A 19,884-nucleotide genomic window follows, 5' to 3' on the forward strand; every position below is an offset into this window, starting at 1 on the left:
GGGCAAGGTCAACTTAAGGCTGGAGTCTCCTACAACAGGCTTCTCTCCAGTGACCTCCCCCAGCTTAGACCTTCACCTTTCATTGCACAGCTGTCACTGCCCAGATATGATTGTTCCATACACCTCTCCCTGCCACTCTTCCTGCTCCTCTCCCTGCAAGTTCCTGGGGCCATGCTGACCCATGTGCAGGATGTGATCTTCCCTGCTGCACGGGGGCTTCTCCTGCCAAGCACTTGTGAAGTGATACAGACCATATCAAAAGATGCTTCCAAGCACCTCCCAGGGTGGTGGGAACAAGGAGCTCTGCTTCAGGGAGCAACACTTTTGATGTTTGTGTGCCTGCATGGCTCAGGTGAGAGGTGAATGCTTCTTGGCTCCGCAGGGGCTGATATTTTCCTCCTGCAGCCCAACTCAGTGATGGTGGATGCTGTGCCCCAAACCAGCCCTGACTCCCCCTCCCTGAAAGCTGGCAGCAGCTCCTGGGAATTTACCCTGCAAGTTGGACCCTCTGCAGCGTGTAGATCTTAGGGTCTCTCTGCAAAGGGGTGAATGAACCTGCAACCAAATTCCCAAGGCAGAGGATGAAACCCTTTTCCCTGCCTCTCCTGTGAGAGCTCACACCCCGTGCTGCTGCCCGGCATCGCTGTGAGCTGCCGGAGCAGCTCTGCCCGCCTGGGGCTGGCTGTGTGTCAGAGGTGTGCAAAGTGGTCCTGCTGCCGGCAGATCTGCAGATCCTTCTGGACAAGAGGGGGGCTAGAAAAATGTCAGCTCATCATTTTCAGCGAGCTGGAGTGCTGTTCTGGTAATAGGGAGCTGGGCAGCGCAAGCCTCAGCGCGGGCCTGCAGATCGATACCGAGATCAGAGGCAGGAGTGGACGTCGGAGCTTGTGATGACTGAGCAGATATTGGACCACGATCTGTTTCTGGTTGTGCCCTGAGGGGCTGTGGTGTTTGCTGGCCCCAGGAGGCAAGCAGTACGCTGGGGAGCCATTACCTGGGAAGAAGGGTGGCAAGGGGAAAGATTGTCCCCAAGGGATGGCCAGCCTGAGAGTGACATGCTAAAGGCAGCCACGTAGGGTGGGAAGAGTAGAACCACAAAGCAAACAGCTGCTTTCCCCCCCCCCTCTGTCTGTGGCCAGGAGCCCCTCCGGCACTTCCCAACCCCGCTCCTTTGTCTGGGATGAGTGTTTTGGTAGCAACTCCTGTCCCCATGCAGAGGCCAGCTGAGGTGGAGGAGATGAGGAGGTTTCTGCAGAGGAACTGGTGTTTCCTTGTGCCTGAGCATGGAATTTCTGGAGGCTCTCAAGGGCCAGAGGGAACCCAGCCCCTGAGCCTCCATGGGACAGAGTTCTCGCAGGAAGCCCTGATTTCATCCTTCATGGAGATGCTTCTTAAAAGAGCAATTTGCCAGCATCCCTCACAGCAATAACGGCAAGGCCTCTGCTTGAGATACCATCTCAGTGCTCTGACAGCCCCATCACTCATGCCGGGCTCCTGTCTCCCTCTTCCACGGGGACAGGAGTGAGGGATGGAGGCAGAGATGGAGGCAGGGATGGTGCTTTCCCACTACGGGCAGCTCCCAACTACTCCTGTCCTCTTTCGGGTCTGGGTGGGCAAATGGTAGCAGGACCAGGGGCCACCCAGCTCTGGTGCTGGGTGAAGGCTGGTGGCCCATCTGCTCTCTGCTGTCATTGCAGTCTCTTCTCCCAGTGAACTCTCCAATCCCCCTGGCAGCCTGCACCAGGGAGGATGAACAGCCCACAGTTTCTTTCCTCTCCTGCCTATCTTCCGCCTGCCCTCTGGGCACCCAGCTGGATGCTCCCGCTCCTCCCATTCCCCCGCTGTGCCCGGCCACGTCTCCTCCCGCAGAGCAGCTTTATCTATCAGTGGCAGAGGAAGCTGTGGCTTGGCACAAAACCTTCTCATCAGCTGCTGAAGTGGGGCCTTCCTGGCACCAGGTGGCAGAGTGAGGTGGGTGTGTCATGGGGTTGGGTGGGCTCCTTGTCCCCTACACCCAGGACAGCTGACCCGGGAGACCTCCCCAGCTTTCTGTGGGTTAAACCTCGTCTTTGCAAGCAGAGTGCAAAGCTGGTAATTGCCTCAGATTGCAGATGACCCTAAAGCCTCTCTGACTGGATTTGTTCTTCGTTATCAGTTGTACTCTGCTCCAGGCCAAGGGGTGATCCCACGTCCTGGAGGACAGAGGGGCAAGGTGCTCCATTCATGCAGCCCCGGTCAAGCAGTGCCACCCTGGCCCTTCCAGGTGACAGTGGCTTCCCCGAGCTGGTCTGCCCAGAGGATAGCCTTGCTGTGCTGTGGGACTGCAGTCTGTCCCCAAGGTGGCTGTGTGCCCCCTGAACGTGTCCCCCCTGTGACTGGCCCTGCAGTGACATGCCAGGGTAGGCTGATGGCCTCACACTGTTTTCACCTGTGACTGTGTGATTGATGTCAATCACCATGAAGAGTCTGTGACCTTCCACCAGCTCCAGGATAAAGGAAGCCCTGGTCTCATCCTGGGCACTGGTTTTGCAGGTCATGTGATATCCCTGTCCCCTGTGCTGCTGAGCCACAAGAATTACATCTCTCTCACATGGGTGGGGAAACTGAGGCAGAGAGTAGAAAACATGCCTAGCTGTTTTCCTCCCTGGTGACTCCATGCAGGTGCCTGAGGATGGGACCTGCTTCTCATGGGAGTGGGGAACTACCAACCCCTCCACCCCATGCTCCTCTTCCTTGCAGTGCCAGGCACTTCAGTGATCTCTTTTGCTCCAAGTGTTTCACTTTGGTAATTCAGAAGCGGGTGGGGCCCAGAAGAAACCAGCCCTCCCACTTCGATGTTAATTCTCTAACCAAATGCTCCTGTTTCTCCTGGGGAGCCCTGGCAAGAGGAACCCTGGTGAAGCTGCCAACACCCCTGAAGACTCCATGGGAGCAGGACTGATGCTCCAGAATGTGTAGCCCCTTGCACATCACTGCCATTCCCAGGGCTTCTGATGTGGCTGGGCAGCAATGGGTGAGGACTTGCCCAAGTATGATCCCTGCTCGTGTCCCACTGGGACGGGCTCCCCGTGTACATGGCTGTGGGCAGCTGCTCCCCGCTGAGAAGTGCCTGAATCCCAGTTGCAAATCCTCCCTGCAGCTGCTATTTATCCCCCCTTCCTTGTCCTTCTCTCCCCTTCTCCCCCACCCCCAGTCCAGTTGCCTCTTCTGGACTAGGATGATTTCGGGGTGTGTAGCAGAGTTTGGAGCTGTTGGCTCAGTTCGTACTCTCTCTCCTCCCGTTGCAAAGCCCTGTACCTGGCAGAAGTAGACCCTTGAAATATTTGGAGTCCTACACCTGTAATTCCTCCCTTCACCCGTGCTCCTGCCTGCAGCACCATCCCTTTATCACTGTGTCTCTGTGCAGAGGAGCAGAGACATGAAACTATTGGGGAGAGGAGAAAAAAAAAAAGGCATGCAGAAAAGCGCTGTGGAAAAGCAGAGCAAATTAAGCAGAGCTCTGATCTGCTTGGGTTTGTGCTTGCCAAAAATGCACCATGCATCTTAATTCGCTCTGCTGTTCAGCTCGCACTCACTGCTCTCCTGATGCCATTTCGGCGCTCTGAGCTCAGCCTTTTCAACACTTCAGTCTTCCTCTTTCAGGATTTTTTTTTTTTTTTTGCATGTCTGATTGCAGAATCTGCTGCAGGAGGGAAGGGGGAAGCCAGAGGAGAGAGGACGGGAGCCCCGACCCTGAGTGCTCCTGCCTGCGCTTCCCGGCAGCCGGCTGGGTCCCCGATGCATTTTTTTTAGGGGGTGGGGGGTGCATGTTTTCTAGAAAGTCCTTCCTGGGTGCTCTCCAGTCGCTTTTTTCCCCACCCAGCCGTCTGATCTGCCTCTCGCCAGGATCCTCTCGCTAAAGAGGAAAAAAAAAGATTTAAATTGCTGTAATCCACACTGGCTTTTATTCTCTTCCAGTTCAGTTTAATCTCTCTTTCCTCTCCACCCTTATGTCCTGATTGGGGGGGGGGGGAACCCACCCAAAAACCAAGCGAAAGGCAGCATCGTCCTCCAAAAGAGCTTGAGAAAGCAGGAGCCGAGCCAGAGACCCTCTGCTCTCCCCCACCACAAATTTAACCCCAGCTTCAACTTTTCTTCTGCTACCGGGGCTGAGCTGAGCTCCAGCAGTGCTGGGGTGGGTTTTTCCCCTCTCTCCCCCCTTCCTCCTACATTGATTTTAGAAGAGAGGGAGGGGGGTGGGGAATCCTTTTTATTGCGGAGTCCGGTTCTCTTTGCAAGCCTTCCTCCTCCTCTTCCTCCTCCTCCTCCTTTGCTTTTTGTGCCCGCCGCAGCAGGGTTGGCCAGGCCGGGGGAGGGAAGCGATGGGAAGGGGAGATCGCCCCCTCCCCTCCCTCTGTCTGTTTTTTTTGCAGGTGTGTCAATTTTAATTCTGCCCAGTAGGTGGGACTTGGTGACTTTCGCACCGTTTTTGTTATTTATTTATTTCCCCGGCTGCTTCTCTCCCTCCCTCCCCTCCCATCCCTCCCTCCCCAGCCTCCCGTTGCGATCCTCCGGAGCGGCTGCGGGAGCGGCGGGCGGCCGGGCCGGCATGCATCCATCCCCGCCCGCGGCCGCGGCCGCTGCCCTAGCGGGAATTACAGCCTCTCCCAGCCAGCTGCCAGCATGATTTCATCTGCTGGAGGATTTTTGCATCTGATCGCTTGAGGTTTTGTTGTTGTTGTTTTTTTTTTTTTCCTCCCTCTGTCTTTGTTTCCTTCCCCCTTTCCCCCCCTTCCCCTCCCTCCATCCCCCCTTTCCTCCTCCTCCTCTTTTTTAGAAGCAGCAATCGGAGATGGATGTCTCTCTTTGCCCTACCAAGTGCACTTTCTGGAGGGTATTTTTGCTCTGGAGCATTTGGGGAGACTATCTGCTTTCGGTGCTGGCTTGCCCTGCTAATTGTCTTTGCAGCAAGACAGACATCAATTGCAACAAGCCGGATGATGGGAACCTCTTCCCTCTCTTGGAAGGGCAGGATTCAGGCAGCAGCAATGGCAACACGAGCATCAATATCACGGACATCTCAAGGAACATCACTTCCATGTAAGTGGGGGTCCCCCGGGCTCCCCCTCCCGCGGCAGGGTGCGGGCTGGGTCGCCCGTGCGGGGCTCAGGTGCCCCCGGCGTCGCTGCGCTGTCTGGGCTCAGTCCGGCTTCCCGGGCAGAGGACGCAGATCTGGCTTTTCCCTTATTCCATCCCCACAAAAAAACATAAAAAGCCCAGCAACAGTTTGGCCAAGGCTTAAGAGGAATAAAGTAAATGAGATCTGATTCCTTAGCAGGAGAGAGAGCAGCAGGCAAAGATGCTAAAGCTGCTGCTTCCTTTAACTGTTTGCTTCTGCAAGGGGAGAGGGGACGCTACAGCCACACATCGTCACATATTTACCCAAATTGGGCAAGAAAAGCAAGTTCTGAGCCGCTTTTCCCTTCTTGAGACTTTGGATCTGGTTAGAATGTCATTATTTTTTACATCCCCACATCAGAAAATGCTCCCTTCCCTGAGTGTATCTGGGGATCTGCGGTTTCGCCTTTTTAATGGGAGGAAAAAAAATAGGACAGTGCGATGTCCCTTAAGTAGCTTATTTAACTCGCATTGTTATAATTTTGCAACTTGTCGTGGTGCTGCGATAGGATTTGTGCGTTTTCGGCTCGGGGTGGTGGTGGTGGGGAGAAGCATCGGAGCAGGGAGATATTTTTAGTTGAGCACTTTGCGTTTGTTTGCATGCTTGTTTATCTGGAAAATCAACTTGAAGTTGCATTATCCTTGTTTGGAGAGGCAGTTAGCAAAGCCCATGTTAATCTCATCAGTGTGGAGTCGAGAAAGGAATATATTTCCTTCTCCTGAATCCATCATGCTCTGTGTGTGTGAAAAAAAAATTCCTCATCGCTTCCAATCTCTGCTCTTTATTTTCCAGTACATTTTTGGGTGAGATGAACTCTGAGCCATTTCATTATTCTAATGCTAATTGAAATGTGAGCATTTAGGGAAATGTAGCCCCCAGAGCAAGTTGCCAGTGGGAGTTGAGGAGAGAAGAGGTGGAATCCTTTATTCTGACAGTTAAATGCAGCAAGGTTTGAAATGAGTAATGGAGGGTTATTTATTTATTTATTTCCCCCACCTCGATGGCACGGTTTCATGGAGGGAGAGGGCTTCGGGTCTCTTCCTGAGGCTGTTTTATTTGGTCACAGTGCAATTGCAGCAGAGCCATGGAGTAATTGCAGTGCCTCTTTTGCAGCTCTGCTCGTCACCTTTGCTGGGTAAAGATGACGGGAGCTGCTTTTCCCGCTTGCTTACAGGTTCATGCGATGCCCAGGCAGGTTTTCAGCGGGTACCACTGACCCTGAACACCCAGCCCTGCCTTCCCCCTGCCAGCAACCCCCTGAAAACCCAGCAGGAATGGGGAAAGTAAGTGGGGAAAACTAATGCAATGCTCCCCTTCCAATTGCCCCATATTTATCCTGCGTCGTGGTGGTGGAGTGTTTTCTCTGCGATGCTGGAGGGATGAGGGTGATGCTGGGGAAGTCAGAGAAACTCGTGTTTTTTCCCTCTGCTTGCTGTTTGTTGTGGTTTAGTTTTAACTCTTTGGGGGCTGGGAAGCAGCAGGAAAGGCTGGGAAGGGTTTGGAAGCCACCGGCGTAAGTGTGCGTTGTCAGATGCACAGACACATCTGAACTGCTGGGAGAGGTAGTGTTACACGAGTCCTTTGTGCCCAGAAAATATCTTTACTGATTTGAAATTGAAAAATGCTGATAAGCAGTCCGTAAAAAGGAGAGGGGCAAAAAACCACCCAAAATGGACAACTCCAGAAACAAATATTGGGTATTTTTTTGGAGAGATGCTTCTCTTAAGTTGGGGAAGGAGAAGAAGGTGCCAGTTTTGCTGGAATTTGTATGCGTCTCTGCTCCACACTGAGCAAAGCACATTCACTCACCCCCTGCATTGCTTCTGGCCCCACACCTCCCTCCTCAGGCTTTGGGGGGACTGAGGCACAGGACTGGGGTGAACCCCAAAATACCATGGGGGGCTGAGACTGATCATGAGTGAAAACTTTCCCCAAGGGTCTGTGCTTCCTGGGAAGGCAGCAGTGGTTTGTAGGGGATGCTTATGGGAGCAGAGGGATGGTTTGTGTGGTGGAGATGCTTCCCAGCAAAGGAGTCACTGCTGGGATCCAGGGTTGAATCACTTTCATCCTTTTGTCTGGGAGGCATCAGGTCCTGCACCCTTCCAGGCTGATGTCAGGTCTCTCCTTGACAGCCCTGACATCATGGGTGCTGGGGTGAGGGGTGCCTCGAAGCCCAGCCTGGTCATCGCTGAATCACTCCCGGCATGTGAGTCTGATTCAGCTGGGCACTGAACAGTGTTTCCTCCTGCTTGCCATGCTCACCGGGGGCTTGGCCTCCTTAGGCAGCTTGCCTTGTTTGTGGACAGCCAGTGGGCAAAAACACCTTCTCCCACTGGGGTGAGGGGGTGAGCAGGAGAGGCTCAGCCCTGTCCCTGTGGCTGGGGGATCCGATGCCCCTGATGGGTCCTCCCATGGACCCTGGGGAAGGTGGTGGTTGCTGCTCCATCTTGTTGCTGGTGAAAAAGCAGATGGAGTGTGGGGTGGTGAAACAACCCCAGGACCAAGCAGAGACTTATTCATGTCCAAAAGACAGCTTAGCCTTGAAATTAGGGCTTGGGTGTTGCTGATGAAAGACTGCCAGAGCCCGTTCAGAGGGCTGGAAAAAGTAAACATTGTGAGCCATCTTGGAGGGCTTGTCCGTCTTACCCACTTGAGCCAGGGCAAGACCCCTCCACGCCAGCCCACCCAAACCCAGCACTGGGGGCTAAGCCATCAGGAGCTTTGGGTTTTATCCCTTCTCAGCAGATGATGAGGACCCCAAGGCAAGGACAACAGAAGAGGGACAGGAGACACCCAGCCTGTAGTGCTGCCCACGGAGGCTGGAAGGCAGGCCTGGGTGCCCATAGTGTGGTACCCCACCACTGAGCCTACCATTGCACCCCTCAAATGAGTGGCCTTTGCTTCAGTTGCTGGTGCTTCTGGCTTCCCACCCATCCTCCTTTTGGTAAAAGTGGAACAGTCAGGGCTGGGTGGCTCCTGCCCTGGATGGGCTGGAGGGGATGGTGACACTCAACTTCCGTGCAAATCCAGGCAGTGCTGGGTTAATGGTGAAGCAGGGAAAGGGCAGGAGGTTCCTGCCCTGAGATGGAATAGGAGGTTGGATTGGCTGATTTCCCTCTGCCCTTTGCCAGCATGCCCAGAAGTTTACCCAATTTTGGGTTGCATCCCTGGAGACGCGACTCTTCACACAGATCCCTGTGAGAGCTGCCAGTGGTCCTGTCCAGCTGGGAGGCCACCTTGGGCCTGGCTGAGATGGCTCCAATTTGGAGTCATGCTCTGTATTTCGTCCTCCTGATTTTGGGAGAGGACACCATGGGGCGGGGGTATATCCATGCCATTGCTTTTCCTGGTGCAGCTGGGTGGCCTTTGCTGTGTCCCCAGCCAGGTGTGACTTAAGGAGATGCTCAAACTCCCCCCAGTCCATCCTCACCCCTGCGATGTGGGGCTCCATTCATTGCAAGACCTCCCTAAAAATACCGGACGCACAGGGAGAACTTTGATCCTGGGGGATCCTGCAGCACAGAGCCCCTTGTGCCCCTGTGCACTGAGCAGCTGGGGTCTTTGTCACTCTGGGTCCCCCACCACGGCACTGTGAGGGGCTGGCTGGCACACGGGGAAGCCGGGCCTGGCTGTGCCGCGTGTCGGGGTGACGGTGGGTGCTGCGTGCCAGGGGTGGGCCGGGCCGGGGAGTTACCCTTCTGGCAGCGTGGGCAGCTCCTGCGTGCGCCGGCACCGTGCGTGGGGAAGGACAGACGGAGGAGTTTGCCATCTGGGCCTCCCTACTTCTCAGCTGTTGCTATGGCACTGGAGAGATGCTGCTAGGCAGGCGATGGTGGCCTGCGTTTGTCACCCCTGGGCTCCCTCAAGGTAGGGAGATGTCCCTGGTATATAAAACCTTGCTCCTTGCCCAGCCTCACCAGGGGAGGATGGGGATTCTTGTGGTAAAATAGCCTCCATGGGTGGATTTTCAGAGTGTATCTGTGCAGTTCGTAGCTGCTTTCAACAAGGTGACATGAATTCAGAGCAACCCAAGGGGAGGTGGCTTATTCTGGAGCACTGTGGGGTGCAGGATTTTGGGGTTTCGCAGGGTGAAGAGGAAGCATCTTACCTCTTTCCATGGGCAAGAAGAGCATCCTCATTCTTTCCTTTTGGGCTGTCCCACCAGCCCACGGCAGCATCCGCTCCATGCTGTGGGCCTGGCCGGGGGTGGGAGAGCCACGTCAGAGCTGGGTGCTGTGGGGGGGAGCGGCAGCGCAGCCCCCACTCGCTGCGCGGGAGCCGGGAGCATGTGGAGAGGGGGAGAGCGAGGGGGTGCTCAGAGCAGCAGCACCCTTTCAGTGCCGGTGCGGGGAGAGCTGAGGCACCAGTAATGCTCCTGTGTGCCTGCATCTGGGAAGGGGGGGGAGAGAGAAAGGGCAGGCGTCTTCCTGGAAGGGCCAGAGGGAGCAGGACTTGCTTTGGTGACCAAACAGCTGAGAAAAGGCCTCCTGTGATGCTCAAGGTAGTGACTGCTCTGCTTCAGACAACGGGTGCAAACTTTTCCCCTCTCTGTGAATCTACTTCTCTCCAGAGATGAAGGGCTCTGCATTCCCAAAGCCTCCCATCTCCTGGTCCCAGAGGCTTTGGCTGCTGCAGAGGCCATTCAAAAGGTCTCTAATTCCATCCAGCTTGGATTTCCTGGGCTCTTGTTCATGCAGAGCAGCTGTCCTGAAGGATGTTAGGGTGGGAGAGGTGGGTGCAGCACAAGGCTATGGGGACAGAAGAGGGTGCAGAGATGTTTGAGACAAAGAGGTGGGCTGACATGTATGGTCTTGATACTCTAGAGGTGACTTAAGTCAGGAGCACTGTAACCTCCATATCCTCCCCCTTTTCTGTGAGCTGGCTGTTGGTTCCTTGCCCTGCTCTTATGATCTTTCTCTCTGCTGACCAGTCCTGGAGAGAGGCACTTTCCTGGCACAGGTGATGTCAGGTATTTCTCCAAGAAGAAGACAATTTTGGTGCCTGCCAGGACTTCAGACTTTTTCTGAACCAAACATGGGCCCTGAACTGCTGCTGGGGCAGGAGCAGCTGGTGACCCAGATGGTTTCAGGGTGCATGTGACATCTCCCCAACCCTCATGTCCTGCAGTGTATGGGGAGATCTAAGTCAGCTCTGCCTGCTGGCTTATCTCCTTGGGATTGGAGAGGTGAGATGAAGATGCTTCAGGACTACTTATTCCTCCTGGTAATAAGAGGAAGAAGAGAGTGAGGAAGGACCTGCATGCTGCCCTCAGAGGCTTGGAGATATGTCGCCTCTGGGTAGTGGCTTCTGTAGAGCTCTGTTAGGAAAAGACCTCTGGGTATGCTCCACCCCATCAGCTCACCCCTATGAAGGTGACACCTTCATGTGCTTTGGCATGAAGCTGCTTGAGGTCTCCCAAAGGGCTGTGACCATCCATGCACCCAGAAATGCCGGGCTCTTTCAGTGTTCCCCCCAAACCATCCATGAGATGTCCCACAGGGTCACCCCTGGGGAGCCCTGCAGGTAGATAGTGCAATGCTTCCCAGTGCTACCCTGGCACACCAGCCTGTCCTGCTCAATGGAGTGCCCCTGCTTGGTGTTGCCCATGAGTTTATGGCTGGATTTGGTGCATCCCACTTAGGGAAGGCTGCAGTCAAGTGGGGGGTGAACCAACCCCTAAGCCTGCCAGGCTTCCAAAGGTAAATGATAATAGTGCTTGTGACTTACCGTGTTGTTTACCAGGCACTGTGTAATAGCAATAGTTTTGTGTTTTCTGCAGTGGGAGTTTCGATAGGTTGTGTAGGTGCCTTCTAAGCAGGTGTGTTTGACAGCAGCCTGTGGGCTCTGGTCTCCCCTGAATTCTCTTGCTCTTCCATCTGCACCAAGGGATGGACAACAAAACTGTCATCAAGGAGGTGCTGTGGGGCGAGTTTCTTGCTCAGAGGCTGCAGTTTGTGGAGTGGTTGGATATCGCAGCACTTTGTGCCTCTCATGGAGATGAGGACCCAGCAGTCTGCTCACCTCACCCCATGCTCCAGGTCCACGAGGATCATACACACAGCACCAGGACCACGGCTACACCAGGCTGTTCCCGTTATCCCCCAGCAAGGAGACGCTCGAGACCGAGGCTGTTCGTGCGGGAGCGCTGGCAAAGGAGCATCCCCGTGGATGCGCTGTAACGCCCGGCCGAGCCTCCGCCCTGCTCCGGTCTGGAGCCCGGCTCAGCCCCGGCTCCCTCTGCCCGGCGCATCCCGGCTCAGCCGCTCCACTATTCCCGTCTAAAGGTGGCTGTGCCGCTAGAGGGCAAGCGGCAGCGCCAGACAGCCCGGCTCCGGGATGCGGGATGCGCGGGATTCGCGGGCACGGCCGGGATGGAGCCGCACCGGGGCGGCGCGGAGTGCGAGAGCGCCGGGGGCTGCGAGGGCTTGGCGGTCAGGTCACCGCTTGCTTGCTGTCGCACTGAAGGGCCTTTACTCCGGGCGCCCATGTTGCTGAACCCCTCTTGGGCTGCTCCCTAACTTGGCATCCCAATCCCTGTCAGTGTCGGATGGTCCTTGGGGATCTGGGTGGGTTGCTGGGTCAGGGTTTTCTTCTCTGTGCCGCTGCAGGAGGATGTGGTCAGTGCACCCCCAGATACCCACAGCTCTTACACCAGTGCTGCAAGTGATGAAGCCCCAGCCTGTCTGTGAATTGAGGTGATTTGCAGCTTTTTGGAAGGTATTGACCCAACCAAAGCGGGTCACTGAGAAGGTGTTTCTGGGCAAGAGGTGCCTGATCCGGGTGGTGAGCTGCCGTCTGTGACCAGCTTCTGGCTGTGCATGTTCTACCAGGAAGACCCTAAGACTTCTCATCATTTTAATGATGGGGAAACTGAGGCACAGAGCAGTGGCACAGCTGGCCTGCAGGACGCAGAGTGGGGATGGAAAACCCTTCAGCCCAGCACCAGCCAGGGTTTAGGGAGAGGTCAAGCATGGAGGGAGGGATAAACAAGGTTGTTCTATTGGCCCTGTTGTATTTAGTAGCCATGAGAGAAGTTCGTGGAGAAATCCTGGAGGTAGAGGCAAGAGGGCACAGGCTGAGAGCTGTCTCTGGAGGCTTCCAAAGTAGAGGCACTGCATTTTGCTCCTCTGATTAACCCTCTGCACAGGTTGGATGAAGATTGGAGGGCTAAAGAGGCCACATGTCCCTCCCCAAGGGAGGAAGGCTGAGAAGAGCCTGAGATAGAGCAAGGGCGAGTGGGGGCAGGAAGGTGGCCCTGCAGGATCCTCTATGTGCAGCTCCTGGAGGTACCTCATCCTTCCTGGCAGCTGGGCCAAAGGTGGACCAGTTATTTCCCTGCTGGCTATTGCCAAGTGCTGCCAGCGTGATGGAAGGGCTGTGACACCCAGTGGTCCCACAACGCAACAGCAAATGGGCCCCTGGTGTCATGGCAGGGGTGACATTTGGTTGGATGTGGATGTGTGTGGGGTGTGGGTTATGGACGTGGGTTTAGAGCCGTGATACTGCTCTGGGACTGGACTTCAGTTCAAGAAAGGGAGACTAAAGTCTCTCTGAACTCCCTTTGGAAGGCTCCCTTTGGAATCAGTGCCCAGCCAGCAGGGCTGCTCCACCGACCTTGCGCTGTTGTGCCCTTGTGCATCCCCACCCTGATTCCAGGTCCCGGGGTCCTGTCCTGTTCCCCTCTGTGTAAGACCTTGCCCCTGCATGCCTGGAAGAGTAGCACCAGGAAAATACATGCTGTATTTTTAGCTTGTTTTCATGTGCTATAGCAGTTTAGGAGCTGAAGGAGAAGCTATAACCATGTCTACATCCAGCTTTCCTCCAGCTGCCACCCAGTGCTTTGATATAGTAGATAATGAAGCCTGATAGTGACCATCCCCAACCTCTACCCCCCTCCAGCATGTGACATCACCCCCACCTTCCCCTTCTCCCAGCTTTTGTCTGCCTAAACAGAACTAAATTTGCCTTTTTAATCAAAAACAAAAGTCCCAGTGGTGGAGCAGAGAGGTCGGGAAGGATTCCCAAGGGAGTGTGATGGTGTGACAGCACAGATGTGTGACTCAGGGTGCTTGTTCTTGACTATGGTGCTTGTTGCAGTGACAGCTAAGCAGTCTTGGGATCCCAAGGAGTGATTCAGGGAGATGCTGGGCCCAAGTGCAATTCCCCACACAGCCTCTTCCCTGCAGCTCTCCTACAGCTCCGTGCTGGGGAGGGGACAGGGCACTGGTGCTTTTGCTGGCTCCCTGCACTGTCCCTGGGGGACTGAGAAGTGGGTAGGAGCAGATGTGAGCGTGGTGAAGCCCCCATCTTCCTGGGTTGTGCAAGGCTGTCCCTTAACTAGCTCTCACCAGGAGGTTCCCACTAAGAAATGTTAATGTGGAAATGCTCAAACAGATGCTGGTAATCTGAGTGCTGCTGAGGACCCTGCATGCTCAGGGCTTTGCCAGGATAAATTAGGAACATGAGTGCTCAGCTGAGCCACAGAGATGCCAGGCTCTCACTCCTGACCCTGCCGGGACACGAAGCCACATGGGGGGAGAGCTCGGGTGCCTGCAGCTGCTGACTTTCCTTTTGCTTCTGGAGCAGCTCTGGCCTCATCCCCCATCCCATGCTCTCCATGGAAATGCTGTGCAGTGACCTGGGCTGGGAACAGGGAGTCTTGGCTCTCCAGTCTGTGATCCAGCTGTGCAAATGCTCCCTTGGGCTGCCTGCCCTCCTCCTGTCTGCTTCTAACCCAGGCAGACAAGGCCAGCTTGGGCATCCCTCATGTCCATCCCCGTACAGATGGGATTGCCTCTGGGGAGCTCTGTGACTTATGTGGCTGGAAAAAATCCTCTTGTCCTCCAAAACTCTTGCCACCAGGATGTGACTGGTATTCCTGGGGCAGTGATGTGGGTCCTGGCTTTGTCTGTCTCCTGCCTTGTCTGTGCTCTTCCAGCCAAAATATATCCCAGAAAAAGTAAGGTGAAAGCCACCAAATCACGTGGTGGCTGCTGCTGAGCAGCCTGTGGAGCAAGCAAAGTTCAGTAGGACACAGGGTCAAGGATGCTGCATGTTCCCAGCTTCCCATCTGCCAAGAACATCCCTTCCTCCTGGGGTGCTCTCTGTGCCAGTTCAGAGAAGCTGAATGTTATTGGGGACTGTTTCCTAGTTTGAGCCTCACAGGGGCTCTGAACACATCCCTGCCGCCAACCATCTCACAGGCCGTCCCAGGCTCTGCAGGGGAGAGGGCAGAGTAGCACAGAGCCGGATCTGGGTTAGAGCAGCTCCCTTGGGAAGCACTGTGCTCCTCATTTCAGGTTGGAGCAGATACTGAGGAGTATTCTTGGGAGCATCAGAGCAAAGCCTGAGCCCGAGGACTGCATGCAGGGCACCCATGTGGTGTAGGGCTGCTGCTTGGGCAGGGAAGGGGCCTCTACAACAGAGAGCTCTGCAGGGCTGGCACACCAGGGGTTAATGGTAAGGTGCGTGATACAGCTGGAGCGGATTTGGGAGAGGCAGAGCCTAATGAGGCTGAAGAGGTATCAGGTGGGAGAGCTGAGGTGTGGGCGTTGAGGGATGTTGGGGTTTGTGTGTGAGGGAGGCAGCAGTTGCTGTTCCTTACAAGATGCTGCAGTGGTGGTTTTGAGAAGAGGAGCTGGAATGGGGGTGCTCTCAGGTAGGAAGCTGTGTGGGTTGCTTGCCCTGGCTCCAGGCAGAGGGGAGGGATGTGGGTGTCTGTAGCTGGTTGCTGGAGCAGCCCTGGCTGCCTGCATGGTGGTGGGCTGTGTGATGTGTGTCGGTGTCTGTTGTTGTGTCCCTGCAGTATTTTGTGGGTTGGCCCTCTGGCCCTTGGGAGCACAACCCCTTGACTCCTTGGTTGTAGCTGAGATCCCACCTCAGGGCCAAGAGGCACCTCTTCAGGCAACCCTGGCTGGAAATCATCTTCTCTGTGCCTTGCCCTGCCTGTGCTCTCCTTCAGGGCTTGATGGCTGAAGTGCTTGGTGCTTCCAGCTTGAGCCGTGTCTGGTGTTGCTTCATGTTGCAGATAAGCCCTCCCTTCCAGGAAGGATGGTGGTGGGATTCTCAGGCTTTGCCCTCGGCTTGTCCGAGCCCCGGGCAGACTGCCCAGCACCCAGCGTGCTGTGGGCTGCCCTGGCCCTGAGGGAAGGATCCTTGCCTTCCAAAAGGCACGGATAACATAGATTTATTTATTCAGAGACTTAATTAGCATCTTTAAATATTAAATAGTAAACAAACTGCGTCTTGTGGGATCAACATTTACAAGCAGGGATTTCTATTTTTTTTCCCCTCTCTGGGACATGCACTTGTTTTTTAAGTGTTTGGGGAGGAGCAGCTGTGTATGGGCTCTGGTTGATGGGAGAGGGATGGACCCATAGCTCTGCTCTTGAAGGAGAGGGAGAAGACAGGGATGAAGGGGCAGAAGGGCTGGGTAAAAATGAGGCAGAGAAGCAGGGGCATGTGCTTTGAGCATTGATGTAGGGGAATTGCAGAGCCAAGTGCCGGATTTTGGCACTTCCCTGCAGGATGTGCCATTCCCTCCTGCCCAGGCAGGTGGAAGTGGACAGGCAGGAGATGGAGGTTCTTGCCTCAGCACAGCTAATTGCAGTCAAAAGGTGGTGGTCCCTGTAAGGGGAGGTGGTTTGCAGCTGATCTGCATCCTATTATCTCTGCAAATGGAGGGCTGCCTGGTAGCGGATTACACTGGGGGTTATTTATTGGCAAAGCACTGTACAGTTTTAATTTTTCCTTTTTGCTTATTCAGGCTTTAGCTCTAGAGGAAAATAGCCTGGGGTGGCTTTGAAATGGATTCTCTCTGCCCCATTAACTTATTCAGTGAGTTTAATGGGCCTTTTTTTCTCTGAGCCTTGAAGCCATCATTAAAAGGCAGAGATTTATAAAAGCAAAGATACTCCTGAGCTTTAGTCAAACTTTGGGTGAGCGGGAGGGGGGCAATGGTGTTGCTGCTGTTTGTGGTTATGGTGTAGATGTGAGTTGGGTGCTGCTGTTGTGCCTCTCTGGAAGTTTTACGTGGATAAGAGAACCAGGTTGCTTGGGATGCTGCCCTGCTGCTGCCCTTGTGCCTCTGCTGAGGAGCTGCGGGATCAGCTGGGCTGTGCTGGGGCTGAGTCCCCACCTGTCAGCGATGGGATGTTATCTGGGCTCCTACACCTTGGGTTATTGTTCAGTGTGACTTGTAACCTGTCTGTGCTGCCAAGCTGTATCTCTCCAGGCTGAAAGAGAGAAACTTGTTCTCCTCTTTTGTGTAGGATGCTCACGACTTTATTTTCATCTTGTTTATGGCATGCCAGGGCCGGGCAGTGCTCAATGCTTTCATGGGTGTTTGTGGTCAGTGCCTGGAGCTGTTCCTCTCCTTCCCTCTCTCGGCTAGTGGCACCTGTCCTATTGCACCCCTGTGCTGAGCAACCCAGTACTGCAAGAAATTGGGTGTCCCCTGCAGGAATTGTACTTGTTTAGCATGTGGCCTCCTCTATCTGTTGCAAAATAGGGGAGTTCCTGAAGAAGGAGACCGAGATAAAATGTCTGAGTGAATTTCCTCTTTTTTTGGCTCTTCTAGGACCAGCCTCTCCAGCTTTTGTTTTACAAGCCAGACCTGGTACCTTTTTGGGGAGGAAATGTAGGAGCATCAAGGTGTGGGTTGACATGTCACCTCAGGGCACCCTCATGCTGGCATGGCTGAAGTTTTGGTCCCCAGGCCATGATGTGCTGCAAACCTCAATTCTGGATGGGCAGCCTTCAGCTTGTACCACTGAGGGGAAGTGGCAGGGAAGAGCTAGGGGTGGCAGAGTGTCCTGGCTCGCTTCCAAACATTAAGTGTCCTCCTGGGGTGGCAGAGGCCAGTCACAGTGTGTTCCAAAGGGAGGATGTCACAATGTGGTGGAGTTTCTGTGCTGGGACTACTTTTCCTATATATTTCTTTACTCTTTTTTCCTTCACATGCAGCTGTTCAGGCTGACCCCTGGCAGTATGAGCAGGCATGTGTCTCTGTGCCCAGCCTGGCACCTGCCAGCTCAGGGATTCTGCTACTGTGAGCCTGGGCAGGGAGGTTTGTGACAGCTGGAGGCCCAAACATGCTGCCACCCATTGTGTTTGCACCGTGTGCATGAGTGTGTCCCCCTCAGCCCTGGTGCAGTTCAGGAGTGGGAAAGGACCTGCCTGCCCAAACCAGTGTGTTCAGGGTTGCATGTGTGGGGGTGACCTCAGTTCCTGGCTTCTGCTGGGTGCCAGGAGTGTCTGGAAAATGGGACTGGAGAGTGGGTGATGTGACTTGTGTGTGTTTGTGATGGTGGCCCTGGGGCTGACTCACCTCCCCTGCCGTGGGATGGAGGGACAGCATTCCATGATCCCTGCCTGCTCATCACCAGCCCAGCAGCCCCATCCCGGCAGCGGCAAAGAGTCTTGGCAGTGGGAGAAATGGTGCCTCTCTACCAGCAGATGGGCTGGACCAGACCCTGGTGGGGAGGGACTGCGGGGCTTGCCAGGAGGCAGAAAGGGCCTCCAGCTCCAGGAAGAGATGTCTGAGGGTTTGTTGTTTGTAGCCTCGCTGGAGGCAGTGAGCACCAAGCCTGGCCTTGGAACGCTGCCTCAGGGCAGCGGTGGGACAGGGGCACACTAGAATGATCCTGAGGGTGCTGTGGCCAAGCAGAAACCAGCTGCAGCCATGCTGGGGCAGGGATGGTTCCCCATCATGGCCTGTCTGTGACCTCCAGAGCAAGGGGGAGGCTCCTTGCAGATCCATCAGCTCCTGTATCCCTCCCCAGGTCACAGCGGTCAGGAGAAGGAGATGCTCACTTTCTAATAAACACCCATAAAATGCACTTCTCCCCTGCCCCTGTAAATCCTGACCTCTGTGCTACCTGCTGTGTAAATTGCTGCTGACCCTGTAAATCACCCTCTGCTTTGCTCTGCCTTCCTTGAATCCAGCCCTTCCCTTGTAAATCCTCCATCCCCATTAGTTTTCCTCTGGCGACCCCCTTGCTCTGCCTGTGCTGTAAATTCTGAGCTCTGGTGAGGTTGGGGGAATGGAGGGTGGGTGCAGTGATGGGGTGAAGGAGGGGAGCCATCCTAAGATGGGTTAATCCCTCCCAACAGCTCCGCCAGGACTCACTCGCCAGTGGGAGCTGGTGGAGGACATTCTGCCCGACTGCCTGTGGGGAAGGTCATCCTTGTGCTGGAAGCAGGGCTGGGCTGTCATCTTCAGCTGGGCTGCAGCCAGCTGGCTGTAAACTGGAGTGTGTTGGTATCCCAGCCCTTAGGAGGGCTCCTGGAGAGGGCTGCTCCCCCAGGACATGTTTCTGAGGTGTAAAAATAGACAGAATAAAGAGAAAATCTCCCTTTATCCTTTGAGTGCTCGGGGTCATGCCATAGCTTAGCTTCACCATGCCCCTATGTAAGCTCTCTTCAGTAAGCAGTGAAGGAGCTGCAGGCAGCAGAGGTGCCTTGTGTAATGGACAACCATCACCTGGGCTTCTGCTGGATGCTTGTGTCCTGTTTCAAAGTCCTGAGTTACTGAGATGACCCTGCTATGTTTTTTTTCCCCCTTATGATGATGCTGGGACTGCATGTAGGAACTGAGGCAAGGGGTCTGGCCTGATGGAGGTGTAGGAAGCCAAGCATGGGGGCATCAGTTCAGTGCCACGACCTGGACATGCTGGGCTGTGCCAGGGTGTGCAAGGGGAGGTGTCACTGTCTTCATGGGAAAGGCTGTGGCTGGAGCTTGTGGCTTATTCTTGCTGCAGGCTGATAGTGCTGCTGCTTTGCTGTGGCTGGTTGGGGTGTTCCAAGGGCGTGCACTCACCTGGCACCCAGGCAGGGTGTTATTTGGTGTACAAATTACTGAGCCTTTCTGAGTCTCAGTGGGCAGAAACCGATGACACTCCAACACAGCTGCCTTTTTCCTCCTAATGAGCAGCAATGATCGTTATTCTGAAATGCATGAGTGGCTCTGCCCTGCTCCCACGGAGGTCAGTGAAGCACACAGCAGTGGATGCACAGTCTGAGCCACAGTGGGGTCACCCATGGGAGTGTTTTGGGATGGTGCTGTCTGAAAAGCTGCTGTGGGCACACAGGGTTTAGAGGGTTCTACTTGGCTCCCTGGGGAGGAAGATTCTGCAGGAGGTCTGAGTACCTTCTGGTGACTTTTTGGGTGCCCTAATCCTCAATGTATGAGTGGAAAACTGGGGTACCAGCCTAGGGCAGGGGAGTGCAGCCTTTCCTGACCTTTCTCTGCAAGCCCCAAGCTCGAGTGGTTCAGGGTTTGGTTATAGTAGTGCTGGCCCTAACCCAGCATGGGCCATGTGTGTCCTCTGAAAGGCACCGACCCGTGTCACTTGCAGCTCAACTCTGCCCGATCGCCCAGAGTGGGGTTGGCAGAAGATTTGCAAGAAAAACATAGTGATGCTCTGGGATGGCTGATTCAGGCATTATTATTAACTGTTGTTGATGCTCTGCTATGGACCTGAGCTTGACCCAGCCGGGTGTTTCCTTTAGACCTTTCTCCTGCTGCCAAACATCCCCTTTTTCTTTTTTTTTTTTTATCAGTGTCTCTTCTGTATCTTGTGTCTGAGTTGTGTATTAGCACTGGGCTTATGATGCTGCTGTAGTCTGGCTTTGGGAGGAGGATGGAGGAGAAGATGTGTACGGTGAGAGCACAGGGATGCTAACAGCAGTGGGAAGGCAGGGGGCAGCGGAGGAGAGCAGAGGCA

At 54.8% G+C, this 19,884-nt stretch overlaps 1 protein-coding gene across 3 annotated transcripts in view; it reads left to right on the forward strand.

Moving 5' to 3' along the window:
• The first annotated feature begins 4,528 nt into the window (after positions 1-4,528).
• The window catches only part of NTRK3 (neurotrophic receptor tyrosine kinase 3), a 219,466-nt gene continuing 204,110 nt past the window's right edge, over positions 4,529-19,884 (forward strand). For 2 of the 3 annotated variants that reach the window (XM_027688403.1, XM_027688402.1), the window contains exon 1: positions 4,529-5,079. In XM_027688403.1, the coding sequence (XP_027544204.1) occupies positions 4,832-5,079 (248 nt within the window). In that variant the 5' untranslated portion in view covers positions 4,529-4,831. The remainder of the gene's footprint in view (positions 5,080-19,884) is intronic. The other variant, XM_027688406.1, reaches the window with a different exon arrangement.

This window comes from Neopelma chrysocephalum, unplaced genomic scaffold (genome assembly GCF_003984885.1).
Source record: "Neopelma chrysocephalum unplaced genomic scaffold, ASM398488v2 Primary Assembly neopelma1_75, whole genome shotgun sequence".
Taxonomy (NCBI): domain Eukaryota; kingdom Metazoa; phylum Chordata; class Aves; order Passeriformes; family Pipridae; genus Neopelma; species Neopelma chrysocephalum.